The sequence below is a fragment of the Patagioenas fasciata genome, chromosome 1 (genome assembly GCF_037038585.1).
Source record: "Patagioenas fasciata isolate bPatFas1 chromosome 1, bPatFas1.hap1, whole genome shotgun sequence".
Taxonomy (NCBI): Eukaryota; Metazoa; Chordata; class Aves; order Columbiformes; family Columbidae; genus Patagioenas; species Patagioenas fasciata.
The window spans coordinates 202,152,812-202,178,915 of record NC_092520.1 but is presented as its reverse complement, the minus strand read 5'-3'; the positions used below and the strand labels follow the sequence as shown (position 1 = coordinate 202,178,915).

General features: G+C 38.1%; 1 protein-coding gene across 2 annotated transcripts in view; it reads right to left on the bottom strand.

Annotated features, from left to right (window-relative positions):
• Positions 1–26,104, bottom strand: part of CCDC146 (coiled-coil domain containing 146) — an 81,084-nt gene that overhangs the window by 29,594 nt on the left and 25,386 nt on the right. For both annotated transcript variants that reach the window (XM_071803456.1, XM_071803455.1), the window contains exons 3-4: positions 8,541–8,623; positions 3,593–3,802 (exon numbers count right to left, since the gene is read on the bottom strand). In XM_071803456.1, coding sequence (XP_071659557.1) covers positions 3,593–3,802; positions 8,541–8,623 — 293 coding nt within the window. The remainder of the gene's footprint in view (positions 1–3,592; positions 3,803–8,540; positions 8,624–26,104) is intronic.

Sequence of the window (26,104 nt, the reverse complement as noted above, 5' to 3'; positions counted from 1 at the left end):
TGAAAAGTTTCCTCAAGCTAGAACAAATCTTTGCAGATCACATTGATCCTTTACTTTTTCTTGTGCTAACCTGATTTTTCAGTCTATATTCTTACTTACTGAGGCTTGTTCAGTCCCAGTTACACGAAGAAACTTCATGTTTCTGAATGGAATTGAACCAGAACTGAATCAGGATCACTATAGTTCCTTTTACTTTATTGCAGTTGGCTAATAGTTTTTGAGAGGAAGAATATTCCTGGAGTCAGCTCTGACTTTGGGGTAGCGGCCCAGACTTTATAACCTCAGTAAAATCATTCCAACTGTTGTTCCGCTCCTGTGCTGAACACTCAGGCAGACACAGCGGCAACGAACCCAGTACAACCAGGCAAGGGAACAGGGACACGAACTGGAAGAGGAGGCACACAGCGGCAGTGGGGGCACAGCACGGCCAGGCTGTCACCCTTAGGGTGGCCTCCCCCCGCTTCTGAATACTTCTGGTATGTCTGCAAGCCATAGTCACAAAATTTCTGAAAACTCACTGGTACTTCAGTGCTGAAAGCAATTTGAATTTACTCTTGGAATGTTGAATACTCATTGGAACAATAAAGGATTAAAACAGAAGATGAAATGTTGTCTTCAGCTGTTGAAATCTGATCTGGAAAAAAATTGTTTACAGAGGCAAGCAAATAAGAAATGAAATATGGAAAAGAGATCATGGAATATTAAGGGATGTTGAGACAAGAAAAACCTTTGCTAATGTTATGGTATATTTATATGACTGTTCAAGAGAAAAAGTTTACTGTTGTCAGATTAGAATCTGAGCACCAAAAGGGTGCTAAGTGCCCTTAGGAGTCAGAGAAAGGGAACTAAGGCAGGAAGTAAAGGCAGCAGAGACTTGAGAGATGCTTCAGAAAATGAAAGGATTACAGAAACAGGGAAGCAGAAAGTCTGCAGAGACTCTCACTTCCAGTAATATTTCTGAGTAGACAAGATCCAAGCCTTGTAAGAAAAGGATAAAGCAATAGATTAGAGACACAGATACTCCCTTCAAAAGCTTTCCCCCTCCACGTTCCCTGCCTGCTATACATAAGAAGGTAAATAAGCAATATATTTGTTTTCAGACTAAACAGCCGTTAGTCATAATTCCCAAAGAGGAGCACACTTATGAGTGCCAAGCACGGCTGGGGCTGTATTAACACAGTTGGACAACAAGGAAAACTGTGCTCCAGAGAGACCAAAAGCCAAGAAAGGTCAGACCATGAGTTTCTGCCCTTCTGAGAAATGAAGGAAGCGGTACAGCAGCCACCTAACCACAAACTGGCACTGTCTTTGATGGAGCTTCCCCTTGTCTGTGACACCGCCCATGGACACAGATACTTCAGAGGACATCACCTTATTATTTGTATAAAACCAGCAGGCATTCAGATCTTCATTTTATAACACATCAGTATTAGTATTAGATGACCTGCTACTCACAACTCGACTCCGGACATTAATTTGCACTGCCTTCCACAGGCACCAAACCCAAACCTTCTTTACAAATCTCCACTCACAGCCAGGATCCCCACTGTTACTCACTCCTCTGTACCCCACATAGACATGCGTTCTACCAGTCCTGTTTATTCTACACTACTCCAACATTAAAACCCCTCTTCTTTCTGGAGAGCAGTATCTTCTCTCAGAGTAAACCAATCCACACATAACCAGGGTACAATCTCATTCCTCCACCCTCACAACTCATGTGAGACCCAGTGCTACCACCAGCCATGAAACAGATTCCAAAAAAGGTACAAATAAATAATATGTAGCTCTTCAGTTTAGAAAGTTGACAAATTAAGGGGGTGTGGGGTGTGCAACAGAGACCTATCAAAGCATTCTGCAGCAGTGAAGATGAAGAGAGGATCAGATGTTCAGTGTCTTATCTTACACAAGAACTACAGGACATGAAATGAAGCTGGTAGGAGTCAGGTTCAAAAAAGATAAGGAGTGGCATTTCCTGTGCAGTTATCTGTGAAACTCATTGCCCAGGGTGTTGCAATGCCAGAAGTTTATACAGTTGAGGCGAAGACAGGAGAAGTTAAGGAAGAGGGATCACCTGTGTGATCCCAAATATAGAGGAGTTTGGCTCATTAAATCCCTGTTTCACAAATGGCTGGGGCTGTGCTGTTAGATACCGCACTGTACAGACCTCTGGTCAGGCTGTGCAGCTGGTTTTGATCTCATGCAACACGTAAGGCCAAACAGAGGAAGTTTCTTATTAAAGTGAAAGAACATTTTTCACAGTATGACTGACCCCAAAAGTGCATTTTTAATCTATGCAATAGGATATTCAATTAATATATAAGAATTAATACAGTAAATGTGCAAGGGTAATTTGAACAATATCTAAACCATGTTTCATGTAGGACACAAATCACCCTTTGACTCGAGGCAGAAAACAGAGCATGAGTAAATATCCCTTAAACATATAAAACCCCATCATTTTTTGGAAAAGTAATGCAAAATCAGCGAAAAATGTTCATAAGAAATGAGGTCAAATGGGTAAAAACATGATATTTAGAAGACCTCATTTCTGAACTGCTTGAAAATTGCAAAAAAAAAAAAATTGTATTTAATAATTATTTCAGGAAACTTCATGTTGCTTAGTTATCTCATAGCAAATAATTTTTTCCAGATGCTTTCCATGTTTCTCTATTTCTCCCACTCCAAATTTGCTTCTCTCTCAAGTTTCTTTCTCTCCTAGAGCAAACATTTGGCTCTAAAAAAAAAAAAAATCAAGAAATAACTGCCAGAAAAATCTGCTCTATGCAGTTTGTACTGTGTCCCTTTTCTTCTTGTAGAAAAATGGTTTTAACTGCCGAGCTGCTGACATTATTTATTTGGATTTATATATGCCAACCATACCACAGCTGCACTGAAGATGGGTAAAAATATAGTATTCACCCCACAAAATGAAAATATAAGTTCATCTCTATAGGTACATATTTTAAAAAATGCAATAGTACTGTTTGTAGTTTTACTATAAAAGCTTCAAGTACAAGACACTCATATTACCACATAATTAAAATATATACAGTATCAAGCTTATTCTGCACCTTTCCTTTTATAGAACTGTCAAGTATTCACTTCTTTCATTGCTCATTTCTCATTTTTAGAACATGAGAATATGCAAGTAATTCTCTGCCTTTAAATACCTGAATAGAAAAACTGTGCTTACGATGTTAAAAATAGCATTTGGTCTATTTATGACATTGTTTCCATAAAATCCCAGTCACTAGGTTTCTGAGACACTTTAATCATTTGTGTTAAAGATATCCCAGAATAGAGGCCTAATTTTGTTAATTTTGCCTGCTTAAACATGAATCATGCAAGGTAGTAAATTTTAAACTTTATTTCAAAGGACACCATAGCATGTTCTAACATTAAAATTATCTACAAGCCTCGCACTAGGGTAATTTTATTCCTCACTGAAATGTTGCTGTGGCAATTTGTTTAAGAGCCATCAGGAAATGTGTCCATGTAAGATGGAGTAGGAGATTGAATTATATTCTATGTTATTATCTTTCTAGTTAAGCGATGATAAAATTAAAAGCGTTTGACCACTATTACCTACCATTGCATCTTGAATTGAACGTCATACTCTCTTTCTTTAATAGCATTGTATTCATTTTGGCAACTAAGAAGTTGTTGCCTTATTCGGGAAACTTCACTGGAAGATTCTTCAGGGAACTGTTCTGCTTTTTCCAGTTCATGTTGCTGTTGTTCCAGTTCTACACTAAGACGTTTGGCTTCCTGCAACAGCTGGATCTCAGATTCCTGTAAACTACATTAAACAGAAAAACTTAGAACTAGGCAATGAGAAGCATAAGCTTTGTGTGTATACTCTACCTACCTATAGTATTAAATGCAAGGTTTTCAAGATTAAATGGGGCTAAGTCCTGGATAATCTGGTTTGACCTAGTAGTTGACTCTGCCTTGAGCAGGAACTTGGACCAGAGACCTCCTGAGGTCTGTACAAACCTCAATTATTCTGTGATGCTGTCAGAACAGTAGAATCTGATGTGTGGAGGTTTTTCTGCATCCTAGAGCTGGAGTGGGATTAATCTCATATGATTTTAACCAGATGAAAGATGGTTAGTTAGTCTAATTTATTTGTCTAGCATCTTCTAGAACCAGTGAAGAGTCAGGGAATCTGTCTTATCTTAAGAAGTGTTGAAGGTGAGATGTGAACCAGCGTCGGGACCAATAACGGGGGAGTATTTACCAGGACAAGGCCCAGTATGGGTTACATGACACCTTCGTGTTCTTAGTAAATACTGGGACACCCACCCAGTGCTGAACTGCATGTTGCTATTGCTGCAGTGTTACCAGTATCTGGAGTAATGCATTTAATGACACACAAGCTGCAAATGCATTTGTTGACGTCTATGGAAGCTTATTATAAGGTTTGTAGACATGACCAGTTATCTGATCTGACTTGTATCGCCACAGTCTAGCTTCAGAGAAACAACAAACCGTAATATTCTGTCAATGTTAGGAGACTGGTATGCAAAATATACTTAGGAACATATGTGGTGATAGTGGAATAAAAGTTCTTAAAGGCTGCTGGTAAAATATATCAATTATTATGGAAAAGTCTTAAAAGGAACCACAGTATGAAAATTCATATGCAATGTATAACATATAAACCTATTCTTTATGCTGCAGAAATCATTGTCTATGCCTTCTCAATATTACTACATTGTAACTTTTGTATAATAGTATAGCAAAATTAGTCACAAATGATGTGGAAGAATAAAGGATTGTATCGCTTGTCTTTTATTAATTAAAAATAATGCAATTTAATATTTTTAAAACAAAGGAATTTAGAATAACTCATATTGAGAAATTATATACATAAATTTTAGCTCAAAGTTGACATTTACTGCCTAGCAATGAAATAAAAATTACGTATCACACTAAAGAACAGAGTTGAGATGGCAACGATAAAAACATAAAATATACAACCGACTATACTGGACAAACATAGCTGAAATAATATAGCAGAGTAAGTTTCGTTTTGTGCAGCATTTCTACTTAGATAACCACTTCCTTTTTTAAACCAGAAAATAAGAAAACCACAGACTTCAACAGGAAACAAGAGTGTGCCTTTATCATGAAAAAAATAACTTTGCATGTGATGTATTTACACAGTAACTTTTAAGTGAAAAATAAATTGACTTATTGACACAAGATCCTATAAAATATTTAGATCTTTAAGTCCAACAGAATGTATGCTGGTTTAGGAAAAACCATAATTGGTTGCAGTAATACACATTCATTTCAAATACAATTCTTACGGAAAACATAAATTTTACATAAAATTACATTAACACATAAGATCTTCCATAGAAACAAAATTCTATGGATTGATTTTTTCAAGACAATCAGAAGATAAAACTAAAAACAAGAATTGAGTGTTGTAAATCTAGACTAGATCTTGCTCACTACAGTCGCCAACAGTATTTTTTCATGTGAAGATTTAAATTTAATTGAAGACAATGAAGACATAACTGGACATCCACACAATGCACACATCTAGAATCATGTGAGTGCAAAAGTAGGCTGACCAAGTCTGCTGTGGTAGCTCTTGAACTTGTGATTAATATTTTAACAGAGGCTTAAGATAAGATTCTCAAACTGTTAATGAACTATCATTATTACCTGATTTTCTTACAGCTCGGTGTGTCAGAATATTCATATTAGGTTCTTAAACTGATAACAAAAATAAATATTTAGAATTTGGACACATGATTGTGTGATTAAATGGGTTTTCAGGGCCAAATATGAGCTCAGGTACATCAGTTTTATGTGCACCCTCACTGCAAAATTTATGGGAGAGACAGCACCAGCCTGGGATGACAGTCTGTTGTCAGAACTTCAGCTGTGCAGCGAACATAAATTCAAGAGCAGATAACACTTTGAAGAAATGTATCAAAGATGTTATCTGCCAGGTGACATCTCTCAGCTTTTCAGAATGTCAAGTTGCGCAAAACTGAAACCAAGAAATCTGTTTACTACTGAACAAATGACCACATTATACGCTTATAACTCTGTGTACTCCAGCAACAGCCTTGGAAATTATCTGCATACGGGCTAGTTGCATCCATCATATTCAACAAATTTGTATCGTATACCAGAGAGCAATCATTCGGTATAGCTGTCACAGGGGTCTATGCTGCTTAAGATGCCTAAGACTTTCTTCTTCTAAGATTTTTGTATGCTACTAAGGACACACACAGCCTGAACACCTCATCCAGCATCATTTGTTTACACATAGCATTGTAACAGTACTGGAACAGATGGGGATTGATTAGGAAAGAGATTAAATTCAACTCTAATAAATGAAAAAAAAAGTTCTCGATCCATAGCACTGTACATGTACTGTACATGCAATGGTGAAGAACTGAAAATTAAAAAGTGGTATTGATTCTGTGAATGGTTTATCGCAGGAAAACAGTATACACACATCCTGAACCTACCATCAGAACTCTCTTTATAATCAGCAGAGAAAACTGGACACTTGCAGATGTCTGTGCAAGGAGGACGTGTGTCGTCCCTATTTTCTTCTGTTGACCTTTAAGGTACTTTAGATAACTAGTTCAGATATGCACATCTACTGATGTTAATACACCCCATGTTTGGTGTCTGACAAGTCCTTAAAATATACCACAGCTCACAATAATTTTTTGGTAATGGATTTCATTTGCTCTCTTTTAGCAGGAAGAGAAATTTATCTGTGGGAGTTAATGCTTGTTCACACACTGGCGATTTGCTTTGACACATGACTACATCTAAGTAAAGAACATGACACGATTCTCTCTGATTCCTTACAAAAGTATGGCAATTTCATACACCTGTGAGAATCACGGAAAGAATGAGAAATGTAATCTACCATCTAACATTTTCATGCTTTTGGTGCACAGTGTTTATGGTAGTTTTATGTGTGACAGAAAAAACAGCTGAGTCCTGTTTTCACTCATGTCACATTCCCCTTATTATACGTACAAAGGAATTTTCTTTACATAAAATAATCTTATATATAAAATAATTCTATATAAATATATAAAATAAAATACATAGTGATATGCTTGTATTTTTTCCATTCAAAGATTGGTTTCAAACTAACACTGTTCAACAGCTACTGAATTTCTGCTTCAGCTCAGTGAACACTGGTGTGGTAGAAGTCTTCTCAATCAACTAATCCAAATCCCACATAATATGCTGAGTTCGGAACATTAAGGAAATGTTTCTTGCATTTTCTAGGGAGTCGAGCTGGTTTAGGACTATTGTTTTTAATTTCCCTTTCCAAAAATATCTGCTATGCAGTAATCTGAATAAAGTTAGATGACTTTTTAGAGAGTCAGGGCCATCTTCTAACTCCCCATTTTATTAAGATGAGACTAGAAGACTTAGCTAATTTCAAGCAAAACTGTGTTTTCAGCATTTTGGGAACACCTTTTTAAATTACTTTACTTGGCACTTACTGCTATTCAGGTTGCCAGGAGGCACAGCAAATCCCAGAGTAACCCAAGGAAACAGGTATGACTTGCATTAGTTTTAGAATCCCCAAATTAGGCCTTAGCTTCAGTGACAGAACAGCCATGGTTCTCCTATGAGCAGAATTGCCATAGGGGTTTTTATGTGGACTGTCAGGGAATTTGCACTAAAATATTGATAATACAGTGGATATTATGATACGTATTATATAAATATACCAGGAGTATCATGATGCTGATGTTACTAATAGTTATGGGTACACCATAAGTAAAATCAAAATGATTAGTCACAAAAACTAATGTAGTATTGCAAAATTTAATAGGACTGCTCCGTTTTGTGACACACTGTCCACCTAGTACAACTGTACTATCTCATCCCACTTCATCTCTCCATCTTCTTTTCCTTCCACTCACACTTGCCCTGCTCAAACCTGGGGCTGGCCTATGGCCATGACCTCTTCTCTCTCCTCCCGCAAGCACCGGAGGAGGGCAGACTCACAACTACACCCAACTTCGGAGTTTCATTTATACTTTGAAGCTTAAGGTTCTAACCATCTAAATTTATTAGCAGTACTGTCTAATGTGACTGTCAATATTCTCTGAGGTTAAAATTCACACCTATTAGGATGTGACAGAGTCTTAGAAATGAGCCTTTATCTTCTTCAGTTGCTCTCTATGGTGTTAGCTCAACTGGTCCTCATATGTTACAATTCTGCCTATGTGATCTTCAAATATATCCTTATTTTTAACCTGTATATGTCTTTTGCAGTTTGTCCTTCCCTCCATTGCCATTATTATGTTTCTATTAAAAACAAAGATGTTGTTCAAGTGTTTAAATATCCCAAATTACCTTGAAAATGTTAAATAATATTGTTTTTCAGCCTTGTGTTCTTGCTTCCTCTTTATGAACCACCACTGTATGAAAGCCTTATGTAATAACTAGACCTCAGCATCAGCAGAAAATTAATTTAAAAATGTAATGCTTTGGCTTCTTAAAGAAAGTCTAAAAAAGGAACTTTGTACCTTATCACGGTCTTGTGCAGCAGGGTGTACTTTTCCTTCAGCTCAGCTACTCTGGTGTCTGTGATTTTTCCAGCAGAAAATAGCTATGGAAGGGAAACAGACAGTTATGAAATCTCCTAAGCACTAATATTTTCATTCTGCTACAATTTTTATAACTATAATTGGCAGCCTTATAGCTTATGAAGTCTTTGGTAACATACCAAATCAAATACACAACTAAATCAAATACACAGATGAAAAAAATACTTATTTATGTAATAATTCAAAGCACGAATATAAAGAATGTGTCTGTTACAACTACAGTGCTACCTGCACCACCATTTCTTCTCAGATTTTCTGTCTGTATTAATATTTAATGATAATTCTGTCTTGACTTTGAACTCAGGATAAAGTCACCTGTTTTCCACATTGCCTAACTGGTTCAGGTTTGGTATATACCAGCTGGCCTCAACAGCTGAAACTGAGGTTTAAAGTCCAGTTTGTGCTAACGTGTTGTGTCCACAGACAATATGGTTGCAAAAAAAGAGGAGCTGGGCTCAAGCTGGATCGTTCTCAGGCCACAGAACGTATTGCCTTGTATTGCCTCACAGGCCTGTGCAAGCCTTTGGCAAATACCAAGATCAAACCACTCCACATATTTAGTACTACAAAACCTGTATGTGTGTGATGCAGTGTACCTATCTCTTAGGTGATTCCTTAGGTGTCTTGAAGGCAGTAATTTAGGCCAATGAGCCAGTCCTTAATATAAATAGGAAATAGGACCAGGAGCCCCATTTTGCCACTGGGAAATATCACAGCAGTGATACGATAATACCTCCTGCAATATTTCTTTAGAAAACTTTTTTTTCACCTCCTTTGGTTACAGGTAAGGAGAACCATGTTAAATCCACATGAAAAATGTAAGGCTCTATAAAAGTTCATAGTTAGTCTTTTGGGGTAGCTAGTCAAATCTGCAATCTGTGGGAACCTGCCAAGAAATGTGATTATGCAGATCTCCTGAGACATGAAAGTAAGTTACTACAGCACCAGGAAAATCTCAGAAGTCATACTTCAACTCTTATGTTTGACAAGGCTTCCTGGGAAAGGCATTTTCCTAAGCTGAACTAAGGGCCATATAAGAGATTCATGTGAGGGCTATTCTGTAGATGCCCCTTTTAGATTATCCAGGAGAAACAGTCCAGAACCAGTCCTATGGTCAAGAAGCAGAACTCAAGTTCATATGCCAAAGGAAGTATACATCTTGTTGATAACTGTTTATGTATATTTTCAAGATCCACTGCAAAATATTTCATGGTAGCAAAGACAACCTTGGCTGCCTGAGACCCTGAGAAAAGGAAAGGAGATCTGTCTTTCATTTGTTTGCATGAGATTAAAGATAAACAGCTCTCAAATATTTATTTTGGCATCCTTTATGATCCAAAGATTATGTTCACTTAAGTTCACAATAATAACTAGCTCTTCTGTGAGAAAGAAAATATTTGCCTATCTCAACCCATTTATTTCTTAGCCTCATATGTAGGTATAGTTGTCCTATTTGGGTGGTACCTCACTACTGTCCTTTCTCCATGGTCCCCTGATCTGTACCTGTGCTTCCAGTTTTTCTTACTGCTTAGCTTCTCACCACAGACCTATGTTATGTTTGAAAATGTTTCCACATAAATAAACTTACTTGTCCTTGTGGCTATGTCTTCTCTGTAATACCTGTAAGACTTTTACACCTTTTACACTTAATTTCCCAGTTCAGTTGAGAGCTAAGAGCTCTGTTTCAATTAGGCTGGTCCTATATAATGTGAAGACGTAGCTTTGAAGACAGACTGTATGGATAGCATAACCAGCATGTCAAAGGGGGTGAGACTTCTGTGAAAAGTATCATCAGCAGACAGTTCCCATTAGTGCAACTTTATTTGGAGAGCCATCAGAGAGTCAGCACTGGGCTACCCTGATCCCACGATTTGTTATTAAAGCCCAGATGAATGTTTTCTCCAAGATTTTTGGGAAGGAAGAAGGAAAAGTAAGAGTCAGCAGCTTGAGGGGAAGAAATAGTCAGTTGTGGAAGAAAGGAGGAAAAGCATGAACCTAGTATAGAAAATTTGTATTATTTGTAGTCATAAAATAGATGAGGGATGATGCCCCTGATATGCAGATATAGAATGTTTTCAAAGCTGCCTATCCCACCTATGTGGTAGCAAGTAATGTGTAAATGAAGCGAACCTCAGAAGCTATGTCAGCTGAATCAATGGATGCTTCTGGGGTTTTAACAAATGCCTAGAATGGGATGAGCAATTATTTTCCTTACACATTTCTATCATGCTGAGGAACAGCAGATTTCCAGTCCCTGAATACATTGCTTATTGATAACAAAAATTAGGGATTGGACTGGAACGACAGTAGGTACTCACTTGGACCTGGAACTATGGTTGTGCACAGTCAGCAGAAAATGAGCAACAGCTTTTTGCAAAAGATACTGAAAATGGGTAGGTGTCACCATCTTTTAGAGCCAGTATTCAGTGGACAGCATAAAGGAGAGTCTGTCTCATTTGCCATCAGGTGGGCTGAGACGTAAACAATTTTCCAGCCAGGATGACTTTGGTTCTCACTAATATCTAGAATGGAAATAAAGCCAAGGAAGTGATTGTCTTTCCATCTTCTGGAAAGGCCATTCACAGTCTTGAAGCAAACCACCTCTTGTGGCCATGGACATCCTCCAGCTCAACGGCAAATTATGATAACTATTATAAAAAATTTTCCTGTATAGTTTATCCTCAGAATATTTTACACTTTGTTCTATAGCATGGAAATAAGCACATCTGGCCTTCTTGGCTTGTAATCACAAACCTTGACCATCCCCTATCTGTGGAGATACGCTTCTGCCTCTGACATTCCATTCCAGATCACCTCCTCACATATCTCGCCTATGTTTTTGTTTACAAGGACAAACATCTTATGAGGGAGAACAATATTAGCTACTAAGTTTTTCTTTAGTCATCAAAATAGCATTTGGAAAACTGTAATCTGAGGGCAACAATCAAGAACAAATATTTACTTATGAGGATAATTTTTCACTTATATAAACTGCCTTAAATAGGGATAGTTGGAAGAGTGAGCATTATTTCCTTAACTAATGGCTGAAACACCAAGCCTTACCATACAACCTTCAAAACAAAACATCATAATTCAACTTTTGCTTTTTTTTCATTTACCTCCATTTGGTTTTAAAAGAACCTGTTGTTGGAATTAGAAATGAAACCTGATTTGATGTCACTGATTTTGTATGTCTGTGCTTACAATTATTTTTGTCCTGAATGGTAGATACGATCTAATGGACATTCTGGGTCTATTTACCCATTAAAAAAAATACCTGGTGTTTACCAACAGTAAAAAATAAGTCAGACTAATTTAGCTGAAATCTATGGTTCTGACCTGCTTAGTCAGTGTATGACTATAAGAAATACATTGTATAATAGACAATGCCTTGAGTCGTGATATGTTCTTACCTGCCTGTTAATTTACTGTAAATAGTCCTCCTTCCACAGGTTCACAAACTTACTCTATTCTGAAATTAGGGAAATGGGTAATAGTTTAATAGGACCTATAAAGTGTTATTGTTTATTACAATAACTATTCTTAAATCAGAAGACTTACACTGGTGTAAACAATAAAAAAACAACAGGAACATTAAACCTATATATTGAATTTCTGGATGCCAGTTGCTTCTCTAAACTACAGGAATTTGCATTTGGATCTCAGATTTAACAGTAAAGTATATTAAAAAGAAGAAAAAAACAGGACAAAATTCTTGTAACCAGATGCCATTATATAAAACATTCATACAGCTTTATTACTCCAGTTCAGTATTAGATTACTTTTTTAAATATCACAAGCTAAACTGAAACTGGAATTCATAAATATTTCTTTTTACTTCTAATTCTGAATGTTCACAATAGATGAGTCATATTTACCTTTGAGATTCTGTCTAATTGCAATTAGGTTCGTCTTTGTCTTTACTATCATAAAAGGCATGTTTTAAGACAGAATAAGTAACAGATTAATTCTTGGAGTGCACTAGAGACAAAGGTTAGTAATTTTATTTCTCTATAGCCAGATGGTGTTGGCTCTGGGCATGGAGCATTGTTCTTTCCAAGCCACGTCATGGTAAAAATTAAAGACTACTGACATAAGATAAAAACACAGATACACATAAATCCTGAGTATATGCACCTGCACCTACAGGCAGATTCCCAAAGCCCCACTCCATTTTATTTCATCAGTAAGGACTGAGACACATGATGTGCAATAGCAGAGTAAATGCAGAATATCTCAGCTGCATAATTAAAACTGGGATCTGATGTTGATTGGATTATCTTAATTTTGTAAAAATTTTGTGCCTATTGTATCTATCAATTATTAAATAAAATTTATACTATGTTCATACTACCAGTTATAAAAAGAACATATAGTAGTTGGTGCAACCACATTTTAAAATTCAGCACAAGTTAATTTTTAAAATCTACTTGAAATAGATTAAGTGAATACTCACTTCCTTGATGCTTTTCACTCCATCCAGAATATATTTGATTTTGCAGGAAAATTTTAAACATATATGACAGAAGGCTGTATGGAAGGAGATATCTTATACAAGGTACCTAACACCTCAGACTTTCAGAAGAGAGATGCTTGACAGAGAGCATAAATGTCTTACTCAGTGCCCCCCCTTAAAAAAACCCTAAAATCAAACCTCAAAATGGACAATCTTGTACACGTAACACAACACTCCATTTATTAATTTGAAATACTTTAATTCCTACTAATTGTAACATGAAAATTGAATGTAAGAAATATAAAATATTCCTAATTTACAGAATTACAGAATCAGTTAGGTTGGAAAAGACCTTTAAGATCATCAAGTTTAACCACAAACTCAACACTGTGAAGTCCACCACTAAACCATGTCCTTAAGCACCATGTCTACATGTCTTTTAAAAACCTCCAGAGATGGTGACTCAACTGCTTCCCTGGGCACCCTGTTCCAGTGCTTCACAACCCTTTCTGTGAAGAGTTTTTTTCTAACATCCAATCTAAACCTCCCCTGGCCGAACTCGAGGCCATTTCCTCTTGTCCTATCACTTGCTACTTGGGAGAAGAGACCAACCCCCTCCATGCTACACCCTCCTTTCAGGCAGTTGCAGACAGCAATAAGATCTCCCCTCAGCCTCCTTTTCTCCAAGCTGCACAGCCCCAGTTCCCTCAGCGGCTTCTCATAAGATCTTTGACCAGGTACAGTGCCCTTCTTCAGACACTTTACAGCACAAAAATGTCTTTGGACACTTTGGGCACTCTTCAGCACCTCAATGTCTTTCTTGTCCTGAGGGGCCCAAAACTGAACACAGGATTCCAGGTGTGGCCTCACCAGTGCTGAGTACAGGGGGATGATCACTGCCCTAGTCCTGCTGGCCACACTGGTGCTGATACAAGCCAGAATGCTATTGGCCTTTTTGGCCACCTGAGCACACTGCTGGCTCATGTTCAGCTGCTGTTGACCAATACTCCCAGGTCTTTTTCCCCCCCGCACTTTCCAGCCACTGTTCCCTGAGCTTGTAGCGCTGCCTGGGGTTGTTGTGACCCAAGTGCAGGACCCAGCACTTGGTCTTGTTAAACCTCATACAATTGGCCTCAGCCAGTCCAGATCCCTCTGTATGGCCTTCCTACCCTCCAGCAGATCAACACTCCACTGATATTGGTGTCTTCTGCAAACTTACTGAGAGTGCACTCAACCCCCTTGTCCCGATTGTTGATAATGATATTAAACAGATCTGACCCCAATTCTGAACCCAGGGGAACGCCACTTGTGACCGGCCACCAACTGCTCTCTTTGGGCCCTGCCATTCAGCCAGTTTTTTATCCAGTGAAGAGTATGGCTGTCGAAGCCATGACCAGCCAGTTTCTCCAAGAGAATGCTGTGAGAAATGGTGTCAAAGGCTTTACTAGAATCCAGGTAGACAACAACCACAGCCTTTCCCTCACCCAGTAAGCAGGTCACCTTGTCACAGAAGGAGATCAGGTTGGTCAAGCAGGACCTGCCTTTCATGAGCCCATGCTGACTGGGCCTGATCACCTGGTTGTCCTGTACATGCCACATGATGGCACTCAAGATGATCTGCTTCCATAACCTTCCCTGGCACTGAGGTCGGATTGACAAGCCTGTAACTTCCTGCATCCTCCTTCCGGCCCTTCTTGTAGATGGGCATCACTTTTGCCAACTGTGTCCCAGTCAACTGAGACGTCCCCGGTTAGCCAGGGCTGCTGATAAATGATGGAAAGTGGCTTGGTGAGCATCTCTGCCAGCTCCCTCAGTACCCTTGGGCGGATCCTACCCAGCCACATAAACTTGTGAGTGTCCAAGTGGTATAGCTTGGATCATGGGGCTTCATTCTGCTCCCCATCGCTGTCTTCCAGTTCAGGGTGCTGTGTACCTGGCGCACAACTGATCTTAATGTTAAAGACTGAGGCAAAGAAGGCATTAAGTACCTCAGCCTTTTCCGCATCCTCAGTCACTTTGTTTCCCCCCACATCCACCAATAAAGGATGGAGATTCTCCTTAGCTCTCCTTTTGTTGTTCATGTATTTATAGAAACATTTTTGTTCCCTTTTATGGCAGTAAATAGACTAAGTTCTACCTTGGCTTTGGCACCTTCTAATTTTCTCCCTGCATAACCTCATGACATCTTTGTAGTTCTCCTGAGCTGCCTGCCCTTTCTTCCAAAGGTCATAAATTCTCCTTTTATTCCTGAGTTCCAGCTGAACCTTTCTGTTCAGCCAGGTCAGTCTTCTTCCCTTCTGGCTTGTCTTTTGGTACATGGAGACAGCCTGCTCCTGTGCCTGTAAGATTTCATTCTTGAAGAATGTCCAGTTTTCCTGGACTCCTTTGCCCTTCAGAGCTGCCTCCAAAGAGACTGTCAATCAGGCTCCTAAACAAGCCAAAGTCTGACCCCCTTCCTTACTTCTCTGAGAACTGAAAACTTGATCATTTTGTGATTGCTATGCCCGAGGTGGCCTCCAACCACCACACTACCCACAAGCCCTTCTCTGTTCACAAACAACAGGTCCGGTGGGGCACTTTCCCTAGCTGTCTCACTCATCAACTTGTTTCATTATTGGTAAAAACAAGTGATTTGAAGTAACGGACGTTTGAGTAAGCACTGAGTTAATTCAAAAAAACAGTATACTTTGGCAGCAGTGACTGTAATGAGTATTGGAGCTTCCAGATTTCAACCTTAAGGAAGTAAGCTTGCAAGTTAGTTCAAAAAATGTCATAATTCAAGAACACACAAATAAAACAACTTATGAGGAAATAACCAACAGTATTTAGACATATACATATGTATACAGAGAGAGACGTAACATTTGTACATGAAGGTTTGTGGTAATTTTCTTCTGGACCATTGGATCTATATTAGCCACATTTCTATAAAAAAATGCTGTGTACAAGAGAACTTGAAAAAAGAAGTTACATTTCACTCCTCCCCCTTCACTCCAAGACACACTCTTAGCTCATTTTATTACTTGGAAGCTCTTACTTTGCTGGGGTAAGTAAAATACTAGTTCTCCTTAGTTCAACTAATTATGTTGCAACACGGAAAAGAATGAGTGAAAAGATGGAGTAGTGAGAAAAAAAGGAGGTTGTGAATGGGAACTGAGGATGTCTTTTTTCAGTCTTGTGTTAATCAGAATACCCTGGAAAGAACTGAGATCATTTTGTTGCACAGGTAATCCCAGATCAGGTAAATTTTCTTAAACTGCTAAGCTTTCCAGTTCCTTTCCATGTCAGTTGTACTTAACTATATTTTGCCTTTGTTAGCTTTTCTTTTTTGTTATACAATGAACTGGGACACCACGCAGTTTTAAACTCACTCAAAACTTACAGATCATCTGGAAAAAAAAAAAATTACTTATCTAAATGGAGAATTATTGGAAAGTTGGATGAAAACTTGGCTGCTAAGGGATGGTTGCTCGGCAACTTTTTGCTTTCTTTTTCCCCATACTGCCATAAATGTAATTACACAAAAAGTACGGAAGTATGTATTTTATTACTGGATTTACTTGTATCTTTCTCTCTTACTTGAAAATTTCTGTTGTGTTTATTTTATGTTATTGAGTTACCCTTTCTTTCTACTTTACACTCACATTTAACTGATTAACATGAGTGTAATTGTCTAACTTGGTTACATTTTTTTCATTTTACCTTGCTATCTGAAGCTTGGCTACATTACCAGAAAAACAAAACACAACCAAACCAAACCTAAAACCAAGTTCCAAAACAACTTTGTTTCCTTCAATCAGTGAAAAGTCCCATGAAATAAAATACTGGATAATCCTGCGCTACGATAAAGACTGTGGAGGAAGATTTTACTTGATGGCAGGTCCACTAGCCCTGGGTGTAGGATCACAGTAGGTTCTTTGAGACTGGAAAACAGATGTAGATGAGATGTTGGTAAAAATGAGAGTATGTCAGAACATGGAAGGGAAGGAAATTAAAACCACAGAAGGGAGAGGACCCATCTGATAAATAAGATACTTTGCCATTTGAGCAAAACTAGTGAAATCTGTGAGTAACCACATCAACACCTCCTCACCCCTGCATGAAGCGCAGTAGGCTTTTACATTCACCACTTTAACAGACTATATTCAATCCTTTTTGATGGTCAGCTCAAAGCAATGCACCAAGGGATTCACCAGGAATTTCAAAATCAGTTCTCTGAAACTTAAATGTGACACAAATAAGAACTCTAAGAACTTTGACGCTCCCCATTCTGAATTTCAAGGCTTTTTAAGCTTCTTTTGAGACTTTCCAGAAATAAATAAGACTAAGCCAAATTTTAAGCTTAAAAAGATGATGCAATCTGAATGTTGGTCTGACTCCTCACACTCTTTGGATAAAAAGCATCAAGAAAAGCACAGAAGACAAATATAGCCATCACAAAGAAAACGCTGATTAACATCAGTTACTGATAATCACTATGAAAGTGAAACTATTGAAGGCTTCCTAGGAAAGACTTAATTTCAACAGTGCCTGGAATCTCTGCATTTTGGAGAAACGGCGGAGCTAACACGTGTTTCTAATTATGTTTGCAGATACTATAAAACAACTAAAATGTATTCTAAGTTCAAGTGGAATAACAACACTTTCTACCTCTTCACTCTAAGCTGTAGGGTTTGTAATTGTAACAAGACTTTGTGACTGCACTTAATGTTATTTTAACACATAGAATAATCCAACATTTTATATTAATGTTGTTTATTTCAAACATCTGAAAGGTCTCATCAAACAACTCTCTTGCCTTATAATAAGAGACAACATAAAAATATAAAGGAACTAATATATTTTTAGTTTGTATATACTCAGGATTTCAGTATAGTATTAAACACTTGACAAATGGTTCTTCTGGCCAGTCTGCTGCGTGAAGTTTGGAATTTTCTCTCTGTTTATTTGAAGAGCTTTTCTTACCTGTTTTGGATAAAATCTAAATGTTGAAACATCCAGGGAAGAAAAAGGATAAAGGCTCCTCTTTGAATAGAAAGCTCTGTATCCCCTGGCAACACCATCTCCCATTGACTTTTCAAGGGTTATGTCTACATTGCCAGGGGCAGCAGGTGCAAGCACGCTGAATCCAGGTTATGAATCCTGCATTTCTATCCATATTGCTGTCTATAAGTCTCCACAGAATCCATTTCATCCTTTAGAAGGGGGGAGCCAGAGATGTCTGCTGGTGTTGGGCTTACCTGTGCCTGGTGTCTCCAAATTACCTAGACAAAAGCTTGGACCCGTAGTAATGCACTACAGGAACTGAATCTTTCTCCTCAAGTTCAGTCCATCGCTCAGATTAAGTTTATAACTGAGCTTGCACCCGTACTACAGCAGAGCAGAACTGTCCACATAGAAATGGAAAACAAGGAGCATCACTTGCCATCAACCAGAACTGAGAGTGATGCACTAACAATAAAATGAAGAGAAATGCATTATACCAACTTAGCTTCTAAATGGCTAAATATAATAGTTTACATTGTTCTCAATTTCTGAGGATTTCTATGACCACTCATTACTTCTTGCTATCAAGATGGGGCAACCAAAAATCAAGGCACAAAAATTAAAAACCTATACCGTTAGCATTTGTAACCCATGTAACAATGGATTTATCTCAAAACAAAACAAACAAAAAACCCTCTAAAAACTACCAGTCCTGGTGTCAAAGAATTTAATGGTCTTAAGGATTTCTGTGACAATTTAATATGATTCCCCAAACAATATGCAGGACAGTTTTTACCTTTTTCACCACTTCTGCTGCATGGGTTTGAAGCATGCACTTCAATACCACAAAAGGAGACAATTTCTTAGAACACAAAACTCATTATTGGAATTGGCCACTGAGAAAATTCCCACTGACTTTGGAACAGGGAGGAGTCCTGAGTCAGTTAAAGCCAGAACCACAGAACTCTGAATGTTGTTGACAAAAAAACTGATATAATTATTCCATGGTTTGTTACATTAAAAAACAGATTTAAAACCAACTGGAACTGTTCCAATTGAACTTTCCAAGCTTTTTCTTTTAAAATTCAATTTAGGAAAACGGTTAAAGGCTAATGTAAATTAAACCATGTGTACTTACCAAATGGTTTTCTACAGCAATGAAATTTGGTCCAGTTTAGCAAAACTTAGTGAAAATTTTCCTTAACATCTATACTGAAGGAGAATTTCTCCCTCAAATATTCTTTTGCAACACAAGGTAAACATCAAAATCTTTTCAAATCAGACTGCATTAGAAAACAGTTTTCCAGGTAGAGGAAATAGTGTAACAGGCCATTTTGCCACATAGGGTAGGGTTTTTTTCCACATAAACTCTAGGTCATATGTAAAGTTTAAATGGCAAAGAATGAAAGCAATTACTTCCCACTCCATCCACCCCCCCAATCTGTGCAGACCCCCCTACATATTAAAAAAGAGTAATTCTTTGCATTTTCCAGAGTGTTTTGTTTACACCATTTTTATTACAACATGTAGTAAAGAAAAAAATAAACTTCCTATATCACAAGACAGGAGCAGAATCAGAAAAACTGAGGCTGCAAGAAGCCTCTGGATGCCACTCAGTCCAATATCCTGCTCAGAGCAGGACTGGCTCCAAAGTCAGATGAGGTTGCCTCAGGGCCCTGTCCTGTCAAACTCTGAAAATGCAGTGACTGCATAAGGATGAAGTGGCTGAATAAACATTGCACCAGTTATTAGACAGTCTGATGTACCAACAGCTCACTCTATTTTTAACCCGAAAGAAGATACTGACTTATCCTGAAGTCCTGAGTCTAAACATTGACTATCTTACTTGGTCTCACTTGCATATTTTTTCCAAATCATGCAGTTAAAGATTGGAATGTATTGCATTTAGACTTTAGGAAGTGTAAGGAAGGAAAAAGAGATGTCAGAATAGAGGATAATAATTAAGCTAGTGTATTCAAGATTCTGATTCTTTTTAATAATCAACTTCAACTCATTAAATTATTTCAGACTGCTTTCCAGGATTTATAAGAAAAAAGAAACATCCTCAGTGTGGCTCTTACTTGTCTTTGACAACAGCAGGACCCAAAGATGATGAACTAGCTCAGACTATGCATCCGATGCTTAGATGACTTAAACTCTGGTTTTGATGTAAAGTGTTCAGTCACAATTTATATATGTCCAAATACTATCATATTTGCACTTTTTATTCAGTCATTTACATCACTCATTTTTCAATATGCCTCAAATATTAATACAGAGTTATAGAAGACTAACCTTTCTATAGTAATTTAGAATGTCTCTACTCAACAATATTTCAGGATTCGATGCATATTTCAAAGTATTCTAAGACAAAAAGATAAAAATAACTAAAGTAATACTGTAAATATTTAGTTACACCATAAACTGTAGTTATCAGTATTTCAATGCAATTCTGCATTCCCTTTTGTAGATTGAGAAACATTTAAAGTACAGACAGGAATAGCCACACTGCAGACATTTAGGGAAGCGTATGCCTTGTTTAAGTAATCGGTCATTATTCTGGAGAAAGGTTATTATGGCAGAAGGTAAAGAAAAATGTGGCATGATTTTTAAATTAATGCTGTCATTAGAGTTAACAAGTAGGGTTTAATCCCTGTCATCTGTAACTACATACACACTGACAGGCAGTAGATTTTTGAGGATAAGTGTAGGAAGTCCTCAGGAAAAGCCCATTTACAGCCTTTCAAGTGGAAAAAGTTTTGTCACTGTGTTTTCTCAACATTTAATTTAGGTGATAAATTACTATCCCTGAACCCATAAGGCTATCAGTTACACAAATGCAGTCAGGCATTTCTCTCCTTATATTTGTGATGAGCAAAATTATGCCAAAGTAACAACTACCTTTGTTTAAAATCACATTTGTATGTAAATCTGTTTTCCCTTAAAAGAACTATTTTTACAGGGCAAAACAAAACCAAAACCAACAACAACAGAAAAACCCACACACAAAACCAACCAACCAAAAAAACAAACAAAAAACCCCCCAACACCTTTCTAAGCCATTTGTAATTTGAAGATAAAAGAATTTAAACAATTTAACAAAGTGATTTTTTTCTATTTCACAAAGTGCTTCACAAATTATTTTGTCCTTTCCTACTCCAATAAACCCATAAATGCAATGAATAAGAAGATAGCATGTACTTTTTAAATACACCGTATCATGATTTCACAAAGTGATGGCGTAAGGTTTATGGTTCCTTGAACTTTGTTGTCTACAGTGAAGTGACCTGGCTGCATTTGTTCCACATACAACCAGGCAGTAACTCAGAAGACAAAAGTCAAACAATAAAAACAATTAGCCCAAAAAATTATTAGTACCTACTTAGTTTATTTTGATAAGGAGTCTTTTATACTGATATACTGATACTGATATACCACTGAAAGGCTCACAGTCTACTAGAAAGTATTTCACATAAAAAGCAGATGACGGTACATGAGCAAGGCAAAACTGAGAGTGGAGTAAAGGCATATGTGAAAAACAATATACCTACTTACAGTAGATCTAGCACTTTATTGCCTTACACAGAATTTCTACAATTTTACTTTTTAAATTACAGATGGATCAGCCAGGCACCCTTTAATGAAAAATAAACTGCTGAAGAGCTCTCTAAAACTAACAAATAACAACTAGGAAAAACAATATCATGAATTCTTTCCCAAGGCATAGTTCATAACAATAGTTTTGTCCCCCAGTTCATGGGAAAAAGCAGTCCCTGCATGGAAAATATCAAAATCAGCCACCATCAAGATGGTACATTGGATGAGGAAATACTGCATCTGGTGGCCTATTGCATCTTGTGTGGCTCAGTAAAAGCAGAGAGAACAGTAAGAAAAGCATTTCAGGAAAGGAGATGATCGCTTTCCTGCTGTCACCTGTTTGACCATGAGTTCTCAAAGGGGGACACTGAGCAACCAGTACAGTGCATTTATTGGAGAAGGATTTGCAGGAATCAAAAAGGAACTTTCCTGCAAAGACATAGCAGGGAGAGGCTTTTGTATTTGGTACGTCGTTGTTCTTAAGAGTGCATTCTGGTTTATTTTCTCCATGTACTTGGCCAACTACATGGTCTTCTGTGGCAACAGATAAAAAAAATAGCAGTAAATTCTAGATTTTGGGCAGACAGATCTTCAGATGTCATAGGAGAAACAGAATGAATAGGAACTTAGTTTCACGGACCTTGTTCTTGGCAAATACTGTCCTCACCTTAACAGAAGGAGAGATATTCTTTGACCACATGAATTTTGTAATATGTATTACATTTACAACTGCCTATATAAATATGTTATCTGCTACTTACATGCCCTGTGTCAGTGTTGCCTTTCTGTCAGTTGACAGAATTTATGAATAAAGTGAAGACCAATTTAAACAGATGTGGAAACCACCTGGCTACTAGTTCTATGTAATCTGTATCTCAGTAAGAACATTAACAGCTAAAATGAAATGGGAGAGGATTGCCTTCCTTTTTGTGCTCTGCTGTGTTCTCAGACACATGAGGAAGCTGCAAAGGCAGGCCCATGATCCAGCAGCAACATAAAGATTGTTTACATGAAGAGTGACTACTGAATTAGAAAAGGAAAATAATTGAATTAATCAAAATAATCCTAAATCAAAATTTGAATCTAGTATGGACTTCTGGAATATATTCCACATTGTGGAAAAAAATGAAGAATAATCCCATTACTTTTCACCCTCTTTCTCAGCTAAAATGTATCACAGGATCACTGAAGTCTATGAAAACATCAAGAATACTACAGCAGCAGTTGAATCTTGACTCATCCCACCTCTGCCACCAAAATGTTTTATGTGAATGAGCCAAGATGTGCTTCAGGTTTGTTCATACCAAACATTCAAACTGCTTATGCAAACCTGGATGTTTTGCAGAAATCTGCTGCAGGAAATGTTAATTCCCCGCACAAAGCCAGAAAACAAAGACATGGCAAGGTGCTGTGTTTTAAATTGCCATTGTCACTAGTTAAGTTAATGTCTGCCTACAGTCTTAACTTTGTGGTTTTCTATTTGATCTACGTTCTGTTATCTGCCAGGAAAAACAACAAAACAAAACAACAACAACAACAACAACAAAAATCCACAAAAAAAACGAACAAAAAATAAACAACAAAAACCCAAAACAACAACAAACCAAAACAACAGCAACAACCAACAAAACTTACTTTAAAAAATCATGGGAAACGGTTCATGTTGCTTGTGATAAACTTTGAATAAACAGTCCTAAGATAAGTCTGTTAGACAAAAATATGTTCCTTCTTTAACCCTGAAACCACTGGATAGTTCTGGGAGCAGAATTAAAATATTCAGTGGAATTTAAGAATATCATAAGCTCTCAGTTATTTTCTTTATCTTTAGGAAGACACATCTGTAAGGAAAAATTCCAAAAGAGAAGACTAAGAGATGAAAAACTACAAGAAAATGACCTTTAACCAAAAAAAGACCTTGGCAGAAAATTCTCACTTGTGGTCATCAGCTGTTACTCAGTGAAATCCTTTCACAGCTGACAAAGATTGGCTTTTGGGTTTTGTGATTGCTTAACTACTTAAAAGTTTTAAGTATTATATAGAACACTCTAGGGATCTAGAAAAGCTCCATCTGGGAAGAAACATTGTTTATAAACAAAGAGCAAACTGCAGTTCTCTATTTTGATCTGGTCTGATATTTCTGCTATTAGTTAAGCTCCATCAGCATCTTACAGTATAAGATTGCTCAGTGCCCCTTCTGAGGGCATTTGTGAAAAACTCAGTTTTGAAAGTTTACTTCAATTATCCCAAGGAAGATAGGGGGCACGAAACACACAAAAGGTTGTAGCATACTACTTTGGGTTTCTGAAGGATGAACAGAGACCTGATAAAGTGTAGAAGGATACAGATACAGATATCTGATGGAGAAATGGGTCTTTTGGGCTCTCACCAGACTGCTGGCAGCCTAGCAGCAGAACAGCAACTAATAACAAAATCAGGAGGACAGCAGAGCATCGCAAGATTACAGAAATGTCATCCATCAGAAGAAGTAGGTATCTGAAAATTTAGATATATAAGGGATCAAAAATGAATGTGTCAGGACAAAGATGTCTGAAAAGCTCGGATACTTCATGTTACATTCTGAACTTTATTTTCTTTGACATTCAGCATCACTAGAAATTTCTGCTCTTCTTGAAGTCACTCAGTTCTAATCACAGTATCACAGTATCACAGTATGTTTGGGATTGGAAGGGACCTCAAAAGATCATCTAGTCCAATCCCCCTGCTGGAGCAGGAACGCCTAGGTGAGGTCGCACAGGAATGTGTCCAGGCGGGCTTTGAATGTCTCCAGGGAAGGAGACTCCACAACCTCCCTGGGTAGCCTGTTCCAGTGCCTGTTACCCTCACTGAGAAGAAGTTCTTTCTCAAATTTAAGTGGAACCTCTTGTGTTCCAGCTTGATCCCATTGCCCCTTGTCCTATCATTGTTTGCCACTGAGAAGAGCCTGACTCCATCCTCATGGCACTCACCCTTTATATATTTATAAACATTAATAAGGTCACCCCTCAGTCTCCTCTTCTCCAAACTAAAGAGCCCCAGCTCCCTCAGCCTTTCTTCATAAGGGAGATGCTCCACTCCCTTAATCATCTTTGTTGCCCTACGCTGGACCCTCTCCAGCAGTTCCCTGTCCTTCTTGAACTGAGGGGCCCAGAACTGAACACAATATTCCAGATGGGGTCTCACCAGGGCGGAGCAGAGGGGAAGGAGGACCTCTCTCGATCTACTGACCACCCCCCTTGTAATACACCCAAGGATGCCATTAGCCTTCCTGGCCACAAGGGCACAGTGCTGGCTCATGGTCATCCTGTTGTCCACCAGGACCCCCAGGTCCCTTTCCCCTACACTGCTCTCTAATAGGTCATGCCCCAACCTATACTGGAACTTGGGATTGTTCCTGCCCAGATGCAGGACTCTACACTTTCCCTTGTTAAATTCCATCAGATTATCCCCCGCCCAACTCTCCAGCCTGTCCAGGTCCCGCTGGATGGCGGCACAGCCTTCTGGCGTGTCAGCCACTCCTCCCAGCTTAGTGTCATCAGCAAACTTGCTGATAGTACACTCAATTCCCTCGTCTAAATCATTAATGAATATATTGAATAATATTGGCCCCAGTACTGACCCCTGAGGCACTCCACTAGATACTGGCCTCCAACTGGACTCCGCACCATTGACCACCACTCTCTGGCTTCTCTCTTTAAGCCAGTTTGCAACCCACCTCACTACTCTATTGTCGAGACCACACCTCCTCAATTTAGCTGTGAGGATGCTGTGAGGGACTGTGTCAAAGGCTTTACTTTTAGGCTTTCAATGCAGCACAACAGTAATAAATTACAACAATATTTGCTACGAATTTAAACATCTCAAGGCAATTCATAAGATGTGGTCTACCAAGGATACTTATTATTAATTTTACAAATACAGAATAATTTGTCCCCTCAACAGTCACACAGCAGATAGCAGAGTTCACTGCAAGCTGAACAAACAGCAGTGTGGGGGGAATGTGGCTTCCCAAATAGCAAGGATTTAAGGAACCCTATATTTCTAAAGCCCCTCAAAAGAGGCTGCTACAGCTTTCCTCAATTTAACAGCCATAAAGGAGAACAAGGCTCTGTCAATACCTGATTGTAACACTGACAGGAACCTATAAATCAAATACATATTTTAAAATTTTACTCAGAAATTAAATTAATACATTTAATCTACTGCTACAAACATTTCAGTTTTGATGCATTTTTAACAAAACTGAGGTGATACAAATGTCTTACATTCACACTGCAGTCCAGAGAGGGGTCTTTCACCTCACTGCTGGGGAACTTTCATGGTCTGAAAGGGAGAGAGACATCATTTTGCCACATAACTAAAAGCACCATGGCAGGTTCATTTAGAATATGGGAAGAGTAGATTCAAAACCCACTTCCCAAGAAAGTACATTGTGCTGTGCAGGAAT